The sequence below is a fragment of the Cheilinus undulatus genome, linkage group 18 (assembly GCF_018320785.1).
Source record: "Cheilinus undulatus linkage group 18, ASM1832078v1, whole genome shotgun sequence".
In the NCBI taxonomy this organism is placed as follows: Eukaryota; Metazoa; Chordata; class Actinopteri; order Labriformes; family Labridae; genus Cheilinus; species Cheilinus undulatus.
This window is the reverse complement of record NC_054882.1, coordinates 17,249,818-17,266,575: the sequence shown is the minus strand read 5'-3', so window position 1 is coordinate 17,266,575 and position 16,758 is coordinate 17,249,818. Positions and strand designations below refer to the sequence as shown.

Here is a 16,758-nt window from a genome sequence, read left to right as displayed (position 1 = left end):
GATGTGATGTGATATGGACCTTAAGTATTGTAGAAGTGGACATTCGCCAAACAACGGCGGCGAAGAGTTCAGGTTGGTTTGATGGTGAAATTGAATGCCAAAGTTAGGAATAATAAATGAAGGAGGAAGCAATGGGGTACCCAAGCACAGTTGAACCCAAAAGTCAAGTTTGTCTGACCAGTGTGAGTGCTCCATACTAAGCTCAGACACAGTGCGAAAGAGGTGGGCTTTCGGCATTGTAGGATTTTCTTGGATGTGATACATAGTCAACACAACTGGTCCTTTTGACAAAACAATTGTGAAGTGTTACACAGCGTATCTGACTCAAAATAAGTCACAAATTTAGTAAAGTTACTGCCATGTTGTCTGTGTTACTCTATTGTGTCAACACTGTTAGACCGTTTGTCTTGCAAACCTTGTCATGATGCAACGATGATGCATCCATGTTTAGGCCTGGAAGGTCTTCAAGTAGTATGAGTGCAGTAGGGATGCATGATATTGGACTTTTTAAGATATATGACATGACAGTATTGACAAAATAATTTTAGATGATACTGATATCAAAACTGACATTTGAATGCAGTTCAGACCAAAAACGACAGTCCTGAAAACAGATTTTAATGTGTTTAGTTGGACTTGACATGAGAGAAAAGGGGCAAAAAGACAAATACAGCTGCTTAGATATGAGATATTTGCAGTGTAGAAACAATTTAGTTGTCTGGCAATATTATAGACATCTTTATTTGCCCCCATATGAATGTAACATATTCCTTGACTGGTCTGCTATGAAAGATGGGAAATGTTATAAAAGATTACTATTGTACCTATGCAAAAAGCCTGATCTAAGGCAGAGTGAGAAAATATATTAAGCTACTTGTTGAATCGCTGAACCAAAGAATCTAAAAAAATCCTACTGCTGAAGTCAAATAAAATAAGCCCCAGTTATGAGACGAAAGCTGAGCCATTGTGGTGAAACGTTCCAGTGAAACATCGGATTACTGATGTATTTTCAGTCTGATGAAAGACTTCCACCTAATGTGCTCTAGTGAGTCCTCCATCTAATCCACTCTGTGCAGAAATAAGGTAAGTGGAGCATCCTTAATGACAGCAGACGTGATCGATTTCAGGAGCGCAGAGGAGATATGACACAACAGAATTAGGATGCAGCCACAGAGACAGCAACAATGAGGGAAACACAAAGGAGAAGAGAGCAAACGAACAACATAAATCTGCTAGTAAAACACAGAACAGACATTGACATGAATCATACTCCGCTCTGTCTAAATGACAGACACGCAAAGACATGAGCACACAGCTGGTGCAGAGACCACATCTGGGAGGTCACACTGACAATGTCCACAATAACCGCTGTCTGAAAAACATCCCAGTGTTAGCAGACTGACAGCAGAACAGATTAGGACCACGTTTCCCATAACGTCATTGTAGCAATGCAGCAGTGAGAGAAGCTGTTATCTGACAGGCATGCATTCTGCAGAAACAAGGAGCCGGATAGGAATATTTCAGGGTTTCTTAATTTCACAGTTATTGTTATTGAGGTTTGATGGTCACTGATTTTGCAGCTTGATTCAGATCAAAAAAGATGGCCTTCATTTTCATGCAATGCTGTAAAAATCCAAATTAAAGTAGGGAAATGGTGAAAACTCAGCACAATGACAGTTTTAGCCTCTAATCCTGCCTAAGATTTAATATTAGACCAGGTATCTGTATCTATTCAACATGCCATCCTATGCAATATGTTGTACAAGCTGATAAAGACACACTAAGTTTACTCTCTTGTTCTTCCACTTGTAATTTATGACCAATTTCATGCATATATTCTTGACAATTTCTAGAAGATTTCAGGACATCCTGGCCCTGATATGTCCCTCGCAGCGTGGAGTTTTACCTGCTGAACAGTCGGGGGATCTCAGTGGGAAATGCAGGAATGAAAAGTTGCAGAAACCCAAGATGAACAAATGATGCAAACATCTCCACCAATGCTATGTGTGCTTGGACATATTCATCGTATTATGCATGACTGGAACGCAACGTAGGCCTATTGATGAGCAGAAAAATCCATGAAATAGCTTCATATCATGCAAAAAAGCCCTATGATTGTGCACCAATACATTAATCATTGGTGCAACTGGCTCACTGTGAACTGTCTGGAATATTTCCTGCATTGGCACACTGGCTTATCTGAAATGTTGCTCTAGGGCTGACAGAAGGAAAGGGTAGGCCTCTTGTGAATATACGGCATAAAGTGCGTTCATTTTTATTGATTATGCTTTAATGGCTTTGAGCTGAACATTTAAAAAAACTCAAAGCATAACAGATTTAAAACATGGAGATGTATATTAGTGATGCACAATAACACGCTAGAGCTCCTCATTTATGGCAAAAATCAGAATCACCATTATTCTGATTGGTATTGAGATCACAACTATGAAATGCAATTACTGATGATTTTACCATATCTGCATCAGGAAACGAAAATAGGAATCAGTATAACCAGGAAATTTGTAGCTGATGCTCACTTGCGTTGCATGTAGTTAGGACTCAGTGCTATGATGACATTGCAGGCCTTAATGCTCAACTTTGATTTTTTTTTTTTTTTTTTTTTTTTGCTCATATCTGATTTTTTTAGTATGGCTTCTCACATTACATTTTCAATATGACCTGAATGCAGACATGTCTTGTGAAAAAGTAATGGTCCTGAACAGCCAAAATGACAGCTGAGTTTGTCTGCAAAACTACAGTCCAAAACATAATGCAAAAAGATAACTGATCTGACCATGGGGTTTTAACCTCTTTAAACTTAGCTTTAAGGATTTCCCCTAAGTTAAAAAAAAACTCTGAAAATCTTTAAATAAGAGGTTGGTTATGATATGACCCCTCCAGTTGTAACTGTATGAAAGAGCACAAATTCAAGCACCTAGCCATGCAGTCTCCATTGCAAACATTTGTGATACTAAATAGGTCGTTCTTAAGAGCTCAGTGACTTCAAGCGTGATACTGTGATGGATGCCACTGCTGATGCAATGAAATGGTTTGAGAAATTTCATCCCTCCTGGATATTCCACAGTCAACTGTAGGTGATATTATTAGAAAGTGGAAGCATTTAGGAACAACAGCAACTCAGCCACAAAAAAGAAGAGTGGTCAATGACCACTAAAGTGCATGTGGATAAAAGTTACCAATGCTCAAAGAGTTCTGAACTTCCACTGGCATCCATGTAAGAACAAAAACTGTGCAGCAGGAGCTTCATAGAATGGGTTTCCATGGCAGAGCAGCTGCATCCAAGCCTCACATCACCAAGTCCAATGCCAAGTGTTGGATGGAGTGGTGTATAGCAGACCGACACTGGACTGTGGAGGAGTGGAAACATGTTGTAAGGAGTGATTGCACTGTGCCAATTGTGAAGTTTGGTGAGGGAAGATTAATGGTTAATGGTCTAGGGCTCTTATCTCCAGTGAAGGCCAAACTTAATGCTTCTGCATAATGTGCAGCAAAAGTTGCCAGCACTCAAAGAATTCTGAACTTCCACTGGCATTAATCTAAGTACAAAGCTGTGCTGAGGGAGCTTCAGGTAATGGGTTTCCATCGCCCAGCAGCTGCATGCAAGCCTCATATCACCAAGTCCAATGGCAAGTATCACATGAATTGGTGTCAAGGCCAATGACACTGGACTGTTGAGCAGTGGAAATGTGTCCTGTGGACTGACAAGTCCCGCCTCTGCAGTCAGATAGGTGAGTCTGGGTTTGGTGGATGCTGGGAGAATGTTACCTAACTGCTTTGTGCCAGCTGTGAAGTTTGGTGGAGGAGGGATGGGGCTGTTTTAGGCCAATGTTAATGCTTCACCACACCGAGACATTTTGGACAATGCTATACTTCCAACTTTGTGGCAACAGTTTGGGGAAGGCCCTTTTTCTATTCCACCATGACTGTGCCCCAGTGCACAAAGCAAGGAGTATAAAAACATGGTTTGATGAGTTTGGTGTGGAAAAACTTGACTGGCCTGCACAGGGTTGACCTCAATCCCCACCGAGCATTTCTGGATGAACTGGAATGGACTTCTCATCCAAAGTCAGTGCCTGACCTCATAAATGCACCACAGAATGAATGGGCACAAATTCCCACCAAAACACTCCAAAATCCCGTGGAAAGCCTTACAAGAAGGGGGGGGGGGGTCATATTAAAGTACATGTATTTGAATATAATGTCCCTATTCCTGCTGCCATAAGCTTTGTGATGTCAGATCCTGCCTTGCAGGTCACTGCTTCCTGCTTTTCACCCCCCATGGCCTCATCATCCCTCATAAAAGTCCAACAAAGACCAAACACCCCAGTAAACCAACACAGCCTTGTAAAACACGCATAGACACACACATGTAAGCACACACACACATATTAACACACTCACATTCCATAGCAGGGTGCTCTAACACACCCTCCAGAGTCTTGTTCTTTGATGTGAGTGTGGGAAAGCTCAGGGGAATGGTCTTGATGGGGGAGGGGGAGAGAAAGGGGGGGTTTATACATGAGAGCAACAGGGTAAGAGATAGACGATGGGGGGGGGGGGGCTGAGTGGAAGCTGACCCCCGGAGCAGCGAGAGGTCAGTGTGTTTAAACAGGAGATGGAGGCATGCAGACAACACTCACACATGCTGTCCATGCTAATTAACACAGTGATAAGAAGAGGAAAAGAGTGCAGATTCAGAAAGGACGGAATGCTACAGAGAAACAGTGAAATAATGCAGGATCAGGTAAACAAGGTAGAGTGTGAAAATAGCTGCAAACTTTCCAGCATTTCAGAGCAGAGATGAATTATTCTAGTGTGCGCTCTCAGCTCTAAGTAGGAGTTTCTGTGCCCTGAGGTTATGGAATTTGTTGAGGGTAATTAAATTCTATGTAAACTTTCAGTCCAAATAAAGGAACGTAATTAAGCCAGAAGAATTCAGCAGCGGTGTGGATTAAAAGCAGCACTAAACATCAACCTAGCAAATACAATCTCAGCCTTGCTTCTCCAGGTTTGATCTAAAAGGAAAGAGGAGCAAAAGAGGCAGAAAAGAGAGCTGAAGGCTTGTATGAAAGAATCTCTTTTGGCTGCTGTGTCGGCGTCTCCAGGCTGCTTCAGCCTTGGCACAGCATCTGTGTGCATGTTTGCATGCATGCACCGCAGCAGAGCAGCTAAACAGAGGTTACTTTATATAAAAGCTGGTCCTGCTTGTGCCTTGAGGTCTCTGTAATCTCGCTCTCGGTCGTGCACGCACGCCTGCACCTACACACTCATGCAAAAAAACACCAAGCATTGAGGTCTGAGTAATCACACCGAGTCTCTGTCTAAGGAGCGACTCAGTTTGCCTTCATAGCACACTGCCACACTCCACCTCTCATTAAACCCGGTGACCTGCTCCACAAAGAGAGGGAGATGGAGTGTGTGTGGCCCTTCACATTAATAATATGTGCATTCAAACATGACCCTGAAACCCCTCAACCACCCGCCCAATTAACTGTCGTCGACTGTAGTAAAAGGCACCTAAAAAAGCACAAATGCACAGATGAACTCTGTGCTGTGGATGCTAAATTTTGCATGCAAGTGCACACAAGCACCCACACAAATAAACAGACAACCGCCAGACTCCAGCTAGGCCAGGACTGTGTTTTTTTACTGCTGATGTGAGTCTGTGTGCAGGAAACCATTCTTGCATTTTTTCCATCTTACCACCAGTTGCTGATCCATATCTGTGAATTTATTGTGCACTGTATCTGCACATCTTTGCATCCGTCCATCCCAGCATGCACTGTTTCTATCTGGCATTATCTGTGCCTCCGAGGCCTGCCCGGGTTGATCCCTCTGATTTCAGGGAAAAATTGAATTACACGGCGGGCGGAGAAAAGGAGGCGGGCTGTAATTAGTTACAACATAGAGTAGAAGGGGGCGGCGGTGGATGTGGTGGTGTTTTTTCTTTTTTTTTTCCAAAGAGAGAATCAGCATCTGAGCCAAAACCTTCACACAGAGGGCAAGAGAAAGAGTGGGAGAAGAGGCGAGAGACAGACAGAGAGGGAGGGAGGAAAACAAAGGCGCCCTTTCAACTTACTCGACTGACATCATCAAAATGAGACGCGACTCCGCAAGAGTTGGGGGAATTCCCGTGTTACTGCCACCTCTTCCCGTCTTACAGAGCCTCTAAGTGGATTACATTTCCAGGCTTTTCATGTTCTCATATCAGATTCTCAGAAAGAGAGAGTCCCAATCTGTCTCCGACTGCTTTTAACTTTTAGGGTTTAAAAATAACACGCTTGGATGCGAGCATTTCCGCTTGGTTTCCTCTTCCTTCCTCTGACTGACCCTCACTGCTGCGTTATTGACAGCTCTCCAAAAAGGCATCAATAAAGGGCCATTCTGGAGTTTTTGCATGCATGTCTTAACACCAATGATAGCTGATCCTTATTTGGCAAGACAAACAATGATGCAGAACCTTTTGATTTTAAAAAGCCAAGAGAGTGATGCTCCATGCAAAAAGCTGCTATGATTATATGTCATTATATACATTCATCTTGTATAGCAATACATTAAGGAAAACCAGCATGGTCATTCTTGTGAGGTTTTCTATGTTAGGCTTTATTTTTCAGTTTGTTCCTATGATCAGTAAATTTGGCTTTTATTGACAAATCAAACTAAATTTACAATCTACTAACCCTCAAACATCATGCAAACATGAGAAGAAGTGAAATAAAATACTGATCCTGAGAGTGGTGCACACAGGCATCCACAAAAGGCCACATATTCCCATAATATTATGATAATATATGAAAGCACTTACCCTGGATGCATTGCAGTGAGCCGTCCTCTGCCCGGATAGTAAACGTCTCCCCCGGGTTCACCTGCACCAGGATCACCTGTACAGAACACATAGGGAACACACATCAGATCAATTGATGCAATAAAGAAACAGCTGTCACATGCACAATATGAACAAAAGTAAATGGCCACACATGTTTTATTACTGCATTCAGGTTTTTCAATCAGACCTGTTACCACAGGTAAATAAAAATAAAGTACCTAGCCATGCAGTCTCCATTTGCAAATATTTTCGACCCTAAATGGGTCATTCTGAAGAGCTCAGGGATGTCAAGCATGGTTTGTGAAATTTCATCCTTGCTGGATATTCCACAGTCAGCTGTAAGTGATGTCATTAGAAAGTGGAAGCGCGTAGGAACAACAGCAACTCAGCAAAACAGCCAAAAATGTGCAGCAGAAGCTTCATGGAATGGTTTTCCATGGCCGAGAAGTTGCATGAAAGCCTCACATCAGAAAGTGGAGGCATTTAGTAACAACAGACACTCAGCAAGGTAGCAGAAGACCACATAAAATCCAAGTGGGGGTAAACTGCTAAGGTGCACAGGGCGCAAAAGTTGCCAAGAATTCTGAACTTCCACTGGCATTAATCTAAGTACAAAAATGGGTTTCCATTACCCAGTAGCTACATGCAAGCCTGATATCACCAAGTCCAATGGCAAGTATCACATGAAGTGGTGTAAAGGCCAATGACACTGGACTGTTGAGCAGTGGAAATGTGTCCTGTGGACTGACAAGTCCCGCCTCTGCAGTCAGATAGGTGAGTCTGGGTTTGGTTTGGATGCTGGGAGAATGTTACCTGACTGACTGCACTGTGCCAACTGTGCAGTTTGGTGGAGGAGGGATAAAGGTATGGGGATGTTTTAGGCCCCTTATCTCCAGTGAAGGCCAATATTAATGCTTCACCACACCAAGATATTTTGGACAATTCTATGCTTCCAACTTTGTGGCAACAGCTTGGGAAAGGCCCTTTTCTGTTCCACCATGACTGTGCCCCAGTGCACAAAGTAAGGAGTGTAAAGATATGGTTTGAAGACTCAATGTGGAAGAACTTGACTGGCTTGACCTCAACCACATCGAGAACCTTTTGGGATGGACTGGAACTCCTCATGCATGACCTCAAAATGCTCCACAGAATGAAAGGGCATACATTTCTACAAAAACAGGCAGCTACAGCAACAAAAGGAGGGCCAACTCTATTTTAAAGTACACGTTTTTGCATACAATGTCAACACAGTCCCTGTTGGTGTGATGGTCAGGCGACCAAACACTTTTGTCCATATAGCGTATGAAGCCACAAACATACAGCCATCAGTAACAATCACAAAACAGGACTGTCTCCTCCTCAACCATCAGAGGTGACATAACACACCACTAGCAGTGGAACCAGGGGTAGGGTGGACACAGAGTTCGCACACATGTGAGTGAGGTGTTAGGTAAGCTAAAAGAGAGACAATGCAGCTGTCCTACACACCCTCATCTTGAAGAAAAGCTCTCGCTTTAAATACAAATGACTTGCAGAAAACCACTGAAACCAGTACAGTCATACAAAAACAACTGAAATAATAAAATATGAAAGAATTAAACAAGTAGAGCACACAAACGAATGTCACACTGTTTTGATTTCCATGTGTTTCTGCCTGAAGGGAGTGTGCATGCACCTTACCGTCATATTCTCCGCATACAGATTGTTGAGAGTGTACACATGGCTGTAGACATGAAACAAGTGACCCTCCATCACACTCACGCACACATGTATTCACGCACGAGCACAGCCCCGTCTATGCTCTACAGGTGTGCCGTGGTAAAATCCTCCTATCCTGCACTCCTCCTGTAGTGTCTGCATGCTCTCCCATCTCCGTGCTAACCTGCTCCTCTCCCCATCACACACACACACAGACACACACACTTCCTGCTCTGTCTGCTGCAGCGGCTGCAGTTGCTATGGGAACCTCAGCATAGTGCAGGGCGACCCATGTCTCTCAAGGACTGAGAAAACCCCCGTAACAGACCATGTGGGCGCGTGTGTAGAGTGAGTGCATATGCTGTATGTAGAGTTCTGAATAAACTTGCAGCGGCCAAAAGTGTGGTTCAAGTAATGTAATCATAAATTTGTCCTGCTTTATAGAACAGCTGATTCAGTTGCCTTTAAGTGTGAACAAATACAATGACACAACAAATCACAAGGTGTATCACCGCAGACCTGCAGCTATTTTTAGTGGTAGACAACGAAGGTTTTAGATGATAAGTAAGTTACCAGCTAGAACCTAATGCACAACTATGGCGCTCTGTGATTTACTGGCAACCAGTCCAGGGTGTACCCTGCCTCCCATGGATGGATGGATGGATGGATGGATGGATGGACAACACACCTGTGGCACTTTTTTGACACATATATATATATATATATATATATATATATATATATATATGTATACATATATATATATATATATATATATATATGTTCTTTAATAAATGCTGCCATTACGTTTTTCTTCAACTGTTGTTTTGTTTTTTGTTTTTCTTGATATTACAATAAATACCATATGGTGGACTTGAACCAAAGGTAGTACTGTACTGTGTACATCCCTAGTAATAAGTAATGTAGACTAAAAAAGTAAGTAGAGTAAATTTTGTGCCAGTTGATTTAATATCCAAATTTCGCTGTTTAGCCCATTAAATGTGCGCATCTCTACTTACTTACTTACTAGGGGCAGATGGGAAAAAAGTCATGCTGTCAATCAAATAAATGCTTAACAGTCACAAAGTCACTCTGATAACTACTCAGCAGTCACAGAGTCACTCTGAAGTCCACTTAACAGTGAGCCAGGCCGCAGCCTTAGATCCCTGGGCAGGGGCTTCCTGGTTGTTCCAAAGTCGAGGCTTAAGAATAAAGGTGACAGAGCCTTCCCTGTCAGGGCACCTCGACTTTGGAACAACCTGCCTGAGGAGATAAGGCATGCTGAATAAGTGACAATCTTTTAAATCACTTCTTAAAAGTCATTTTTATAGACTTGCTTTTATGGGATGTCATCTTCTGTCTTTTATTGTCTCCTGTCTTTTTATCATTTTTCTCTCTTAGATCTACTTCTCTGTCAAATTTGACCTTAAAACCTCTATGTCTGCTCTTCTCGGCTTTGTATTTTATGCTTATTGATTCTTACTGCAATATTGCCACTTCTCCTGTTTGGTTTTTAGAGCCCCCCCGACCCCCTTTCTTTTACTGTGTCCATGTTTTTATTCTCCTTCTTAGTGTTTTAATTTATATCCCTTCTGTCCTTCCTAATATTTTAGATGCTCTAACATTTCTGGTTCTTAGGTCTCTTTTACGTGGTTAGTTCCTGTGTTGCCCGGATTGGTCTAGGTTATTCTGGGTTTTTATTCTCGATTTCCACTTTTATTCTGGAATGCTACAGTTTGATGTCTTTCTAACTTGACACAATTTGTGTTTATAATGTTCTACTGGGTTTTTATATGTTGGACTAACAGTGCTGGCTGAGTTTTCATGTTTTTTTTCTGTTGTTTGGGTTTTGTCTTTCTCTTTGTGTTCTGCTGTTTATTTTTATGCTTTGTCATAATTGTGATTCTGCTTATTGTCAAAGCACGTTGTAAACCTTTTTTTTAAAGGTGCTACACAAATTAAGTTTATTAATTATTATTATGTCTAGTCAGCATTTTATGCACCTATTGCACATTTTGCATTTACCAATTAATGCACACAGACAATAAATACATTAAAAAAATAACCTACAAGAGCTTGCACTGAGAGCAAAGCTAACCAAAGTCAAATTGTTGCATTAGCATTCTTGGCCAATAAAGCTGATTCTAATTCTGTTTGCATTCACCCATGCAACTCACAGAAAATCAGGTGAAATGTGAATGTTGTTCTTGGATGTCATGCCATGTTGGTGATTTATGATTTTCTCAATAATGCTGTCTCTTTTCTTAAAAAAACAACTGCCATTGAACGATGCTTCCAGCAACATCTCTGATCTCTCTGCTTGCATGCACACAAACACAGATAAAGACACAAACAGGTGTAGGCAGGTATACACAGATAGACAGACAGGAAAACTGATAGACAAGCTAGCAGACACAAACACAAATACACAAGTATGTACTCAGTCTCAACACAGACACTTGTATGCCCACACAGGCACTGATAAAAGAAACACACAAACAAATACACACAAACATGAACCCACAGACACATACATAATCATCAGTCTGGATCCCTGATTCCACACTGGGAACGGAGCTTAAACTGCAGGGTGTCACAATAAAAAGAGCACCCTAACTGCTGTGTGTAACAGCCAAAAACCTCCCTAAATGTTATGTGTCTCAGCCAAAACAATCCCACCGTGCTTCCTCTGGGCTGAGAGGGAACAGGCGGAGATGATACATAAACATCATCATCACCATCTCTCATCTAGCAAGAGCACACGGTATAAGAATCTATCAGGATTAGACGCAGGTCAATTAGCTGTGATGCTTTTAATTACGATGATCACTTCCTTCATCCGTGCAGAGCTGAGGTGGGGTTTTGTGCTTTGAAGGTGATCCAGTTGGCTCCGCTGCTTCCGATAAGATCAGTCAGTCTCCAAGAGAGGCCTTTTCCAAAGTCGTTTAAGCTAAGGCCTGGGATGCATCAATCGAGTCAAATGGCATCATAAAAAAACGTCTGTAGCATTGACTGATGCATGTGTATGCGCCTGCATATGTTTATTCTTGTTCCTGTTAAAGGCCACATGTGTTAGTGTAGCAGCTTTTCATTACCTGTGGCAACAGCCTACAAGCTTGGTGATGACATGACAACAAAGAGGAGCTCCTGCATGACTGTTTGATGTGTGTTATTGAGTGCATTTGCGTGGTGTTTATGCAGCAACACAGGAATGTTGAAAGAAGTATTTGCAAGTCAATTCTGCAAGTATAACTGGATGCAAATGACAGATATGTGTCTGCGTGTGAGTGTGAGTTGGGTTTACCTGCTGTGCTGCATCACCGTTAACCATGTGAGGCATGAGAGGGACCTCGTTTAGGAGGGGGGGCGGAGCCAAGTCCAGTGGAATCTGGTCTGTCATCATCATTGTGACGTACATTCATGGAGAAATTCACTGAACTGCCCTACCTGTAATGCACAGAGAGGTAGAGAGAATGAGGAACGAGGGAATATAAGCATTGTTCAGTAAACCACAGGAATTTAAATAGAGGCATTTTTTACTGTGCAGCCAACTGAATGAAGAGTGTTCATCAAAAACAAATAACAAAGCAGGGTAAGATTATATGCTTGTATTGGTTTAACACAATAATACATGATATATGTTGCTGTAAAATTCCAAGAAAGAAAGACTGGGTGAATGAAAGATCATGAATGTAACTGTCGGACTTTGTAAATGGATAAAGTGGAATTGAGCTAGCACCATGTTAGCTGAGCTCAGCCTGGAGCCAGCCTGGCTCCATTTAAAGTCAAAATTTAACACACACCTAAATCCACCTAAGTACTAAATTTAACAGCTTCTACCCATACCTATATCGAATTTATTACACCCATTTCAGACTGGCTGTGTGTTTAGCTGCATGCCAGAAAGCTGCATGGCTTCATTTCCATGCTGTCTTTCTTCATAACTCAATCTATCTTCACGTGACTGGATTCACTGTACAGCCAAACTGAGTCAGGAAAAATTCTAAGTAAAAGCATCGTGTGCAACATAGGGGAATTTCTCCAAGGAAATGTTAAACCAGGCTTTTACTTTGAAAAGCACAAACAGGAAGTTTACTCGTACTTTATTTATCTTGCCTGTGACATACTCTAGCCATGCAGAAACAGAGAGCTTGCCTGATAGTTTAGAGAGTCCAGAGAACGGCTTTATCAGAGAGACACATTTCCGCTTTTGGGCTTCATCTGGGTCATCAAGAAACTGATTGCAAAAATATATCTGCTACAAAAAGGTAAATATGGGTTGCAGTTTATCGTTTCCCTGCCTTTTTTGACAGAGAGCTGCAAACAGCCTACGGAAAATATAGGCGAGCCCTCTGTTCTCTAGACTCTCCATGCATGAGATCTGAATATCTGTCTGAAAGTGCTTAGGCATACATTTTATATCTCAGCTATTCATCTTCCTCTCTTTTCTTCTTATAATGGTATGAAAATCTGTAAAAGTTATTTTTTGTGGGAACACTTATAATAATGTTGGCTAATGTTCTTAGAATCACGGGATACCCTGCAGCAAGTTAGCTTAGCTTTGCATATAGCCTAAAGATGAGCAAACACAGCTACCCAGCTCTGTCTGAAGCTAACAAAGTCACCAAATAAAAAGGTTTTAGTTAGGATAGTTAGGATACGGGCTAAGCTATTTGACTATAGCTTCACCGGAAGTATTTACACCTCAACAAAGAGCAAATAAGCATCAAAAGTATTTCTCTTTTTATGTTGAACAACAAAATATGAGGTTATATTATGTCAGGCCTGCATTACAGGCCAGGAGTGATTGTCCATCAGTACAAAGAGTGCAGACTCATCAATAAAACAATTTTCTGCTTCATGCTAGAGTTCAGACCTTAATGCAGTGTTGAGATGCTTTTATTACATTTTTATGATCCCATAAGGTTCATTGTCGTCACGTCAGTTCTTGCCCAATTTTGACAAGCACTAAAATATATTTTTATCTAAAGTGTTGCACTTGAGATGCGACAGGAACACATAGAGAATATAGAACACATTAAACACATAAAAGAATTACAGAGAGAAACAGATAAAGGTTTTATAAAATAAAGGAGCGCACAAGCTCAACAAATGAGATAGAAAGAGATGATGCACCTCTTAAACAGACAGTAAGAAAGGATTGTTTTCAGACATCAACATCCCCTTACATCCTTTTTTCACTTTTACAAAGCCTTCAAAACATAACAAGTCAAATCATGTCAGAATAAAAGAAAACAGCATGAAAGAAGTGGAAGAAAACAGAGCTTGAAGTGAGACTTTTTCAAAGCACTTCATCATCAATAATGGTTTCGTAAAATAGAGGAGGGATTATGGAGAATATCCTGCTTGGAGGATTAATAAAAAGAAGGTACATTAAACGAATAAAGTCTCACTGGTTTGGGTGAATAGGCATCTGCACCTGCTGTTAGCATTGTAAAAACATCAGACAGCGCATTAGTATTCCATCGCAAATAGCTACACAGTGAGCAAAGGGTGTCGTCTGAGGGCTTCTGGGGTCATTTGTGTTCATGCTCTTTGGGGAGGAACCCAGAGAGCTAAATCTGGAGATGGTTTCTTTGCTCGCATAATAATAGCAGTAAAACCAAAAAGTACAACTGTGAAAAGATTAAAACAACAACCAAAGCCATTCATCTTAAGTGGAAAATTACATGCTTTCAACTGAGAAGACTAAATGAGTGTCCGCTGTGCACACGCTTCGTAGCCAAGATGCTTGCCCATCAGGAGAAATGCATGCATGTGTTTACAGCGAGCAAAAAGATGCAGATACTCCACCACAGAAGTTCCCATACTGTTTACCCTGTACTAGCTAATCCTGCCCTTATGCAAACACATAATGTATATAAACCCACACAGTTTCATTACAGGGGTTCACTATTTAGGACAAAAGTATCAGGTGTTTCAATCAAACCTATTATAGCACTACCAGTGCCATTATAGTGTATAAAATCAAGCACCTAGGGTTGTTCTTAAGAGCTGAGTGACTTCAAGTGTGACAATGCAATGGATGCCACCTTATAAGACAGCTTGTGCAATTTCATCTTTGCTGGATATACCACAGTCAACTTAAAGTGATATTATTAGAAGGCGGAAACGTTTAGGAAAAACAGCAACTCAGCCATGAAGCAGAAGACTATATAAAAATTACAGAGTCGGGTCAATGACGATATAAGTCGCCAACGGTCGAAGAGTTCTAAACTTCCACTATTACTAATATAAGCGCCAACACTGTACAGCCAGAGCATCATGGAATGGGTTTCCATGGCCGAGCAGCTGCATGCAAACCTGACATGCCAAGCGTCAGATGGAGCAGGGTTAAGCAGGGGTCCTCAAACTTTTTAGCCCCCAAATTAAAAGCACCAGAGATCAGAGACACCCACTGTCCCTAGAGATGGTTAAAGCAGGAGTTTCTGTACGCATATCTTACATTTAAGCACAAATCTCACTTAATACAGCACTGTAAAAATGTGTGGTAAAACTGCAGAGATAAATTCTGAAGAGCTCACCCTCTGGTCTTGTAGAGCCAGAGTTACAGGGAAGGAAAAAGTCATGCTTGCTGATTGGAGTCACCTCATTTCTTGTGAATACAGGCTGCCTTCTGGTCAAAGGTAATCTACACTAGGGGTGTAAATCACCAGTTTCATCATGATATGATACGATATCGATTCTCAGAACAACAATTCGATATTTGCCGATATCACAAAGTCTGCCACGATTCGATTTCGATTCGATTCGATTTAGTGGCCTGCGATTGATATCAGACGATTTTGTGAACCCATTTACCACAATCTGTTACTTTTCACATAAAGGAAAAAAACACAATATTGATACTCTCTCGGCTGCTAGCCATTACCTGCTATCCGCGCCTAGTGGTGTTGTGACTGTCATAACCAAGCACGTGGGGGGACTTTCAAATTAAAAGCATAAGGTAAAAATGGCAATTAATATCGATGTTTATTCTTTCAATTGATTTTACTGAATCATTGCTCAAACAATCGATATATTGATCCAGATCGATGAATTGTTACACCCCTAATCTACACTGACTTTTATTTGCCCCAGTAATAACTTGATCTGACCTGTACAGGCATACACCTGTACATGCATGTTTGGAAAGCATCTTTGGGATGAACTGGAATGGAGATTGCAAGCCAGGCCTTCTTGTGCCTGACAACATGAATGCTCTGCAGAATGAATGGGCACAAATTCCCACAAAAACAAGCCTTTCAAGTAGAGTGGAAGCTGTTAAAGTTGCAAAAGGGGGGAAACCCCTTATCAAAGTACATGCATTTGAATGCAATGTCATTACAGTCCCTACTGTGTAATGGTCAAGCGTCTGCGTACTTTTGTCCATACAGTATAGCTTTAGCAATGACGTAGGTGTGAAATCAGTGCTAAAGAGCTACTGACTAATGGCTATAAGCTGCTATTAGCAATCAAACACATGCACACAAACTATGCTCAAGGGATTTTCTGCTATACTAAAAGAAATCTACACCGATGTCCATCTATGACATAAATGTGAGCTCACACTGCGCTCATCTGAAAACAGCTGTGTGTCATTGTGGGTCTTTTCTTTCAGCTGGTCGTTGTCAAGCGCTGACAAGGTCTTTGAAAAGGTTAGTGGATCACACAGCTGCAGCTCATACTGTTGCAACATAAACACGCACTCACTCACGCAACACTCTACAAGTCTTTTTTTCACCCTTCTCGACTGAATCACTTCCCCTCTAAAGCTTCATATTTAGTCTTTTCTTCATCCTTAAACTCTTCTTCTTTCTCCATTCAAGCCCCATTCCCAGCTCAGCCCGGCCATCCAGCCCTGAACACGCACACATGCACACAAGCAGAGCAGTGTCCAGGACACATCACAGACAGATGGTAACACCACTGTAGCTCTGCCAGGAAAATGAGAAGATGTAGACAGAGGAGAAGACGAAGAAGAAGAAGGGAGGAAAGAGGGCATGAGTACATGAAGGGTGGGCTTTAATGATAAATAGAGGAAAGGCAGAGGAGGACAGTCAGGGACGTCTCCTCCAGTAACCTAGTGTTCTTTAAATAACCCCTCATTTCCTCTTGATATTCATTATATTTGTGCTGTCTTTGACTCATTACTACACACAGCCTGAGTAAAGGCCTGAAATGAGCTTCCACTTTAGTATGCTGCTTGATGC

At 41.6% G+C, this 16,758-nt stretch overlaps 1 protein-coding gene across 3 annotated transcripts in view; it reads right to left on the bottom strand.

Annotated features, from left to right (window-relative positions):
- Positions 1-16,758, bottom strand: part of fndc3ba (fibronectin type III domain containing 3Ba) — a 171,339-nt gene that overhangs the window by 107,435 nt on the left and 47,146 nt on the right. For all 3 annotated transcript variants that reach the window (XM_041813263.1, XM_041813262.1, XM_041813264.1), the window contains exons 2-3: positions 11,850-11,992; positions 6,827-6,902 (exon numbers count right to left, since the gene is read on the bottom strand). In XM_041813263.1, the coding sequence (XP_041669197.1) occupies positions 6,827-6,902; positions 11,850-11,963 (190 nt within the window). In that variant the 5' untranslated portion in view covers positions 11,964-11,992. The remainder of the gene's footprint in view (positions 1-6,826; positions 6,903-11,849; positions 11,993-16,758) is intronic.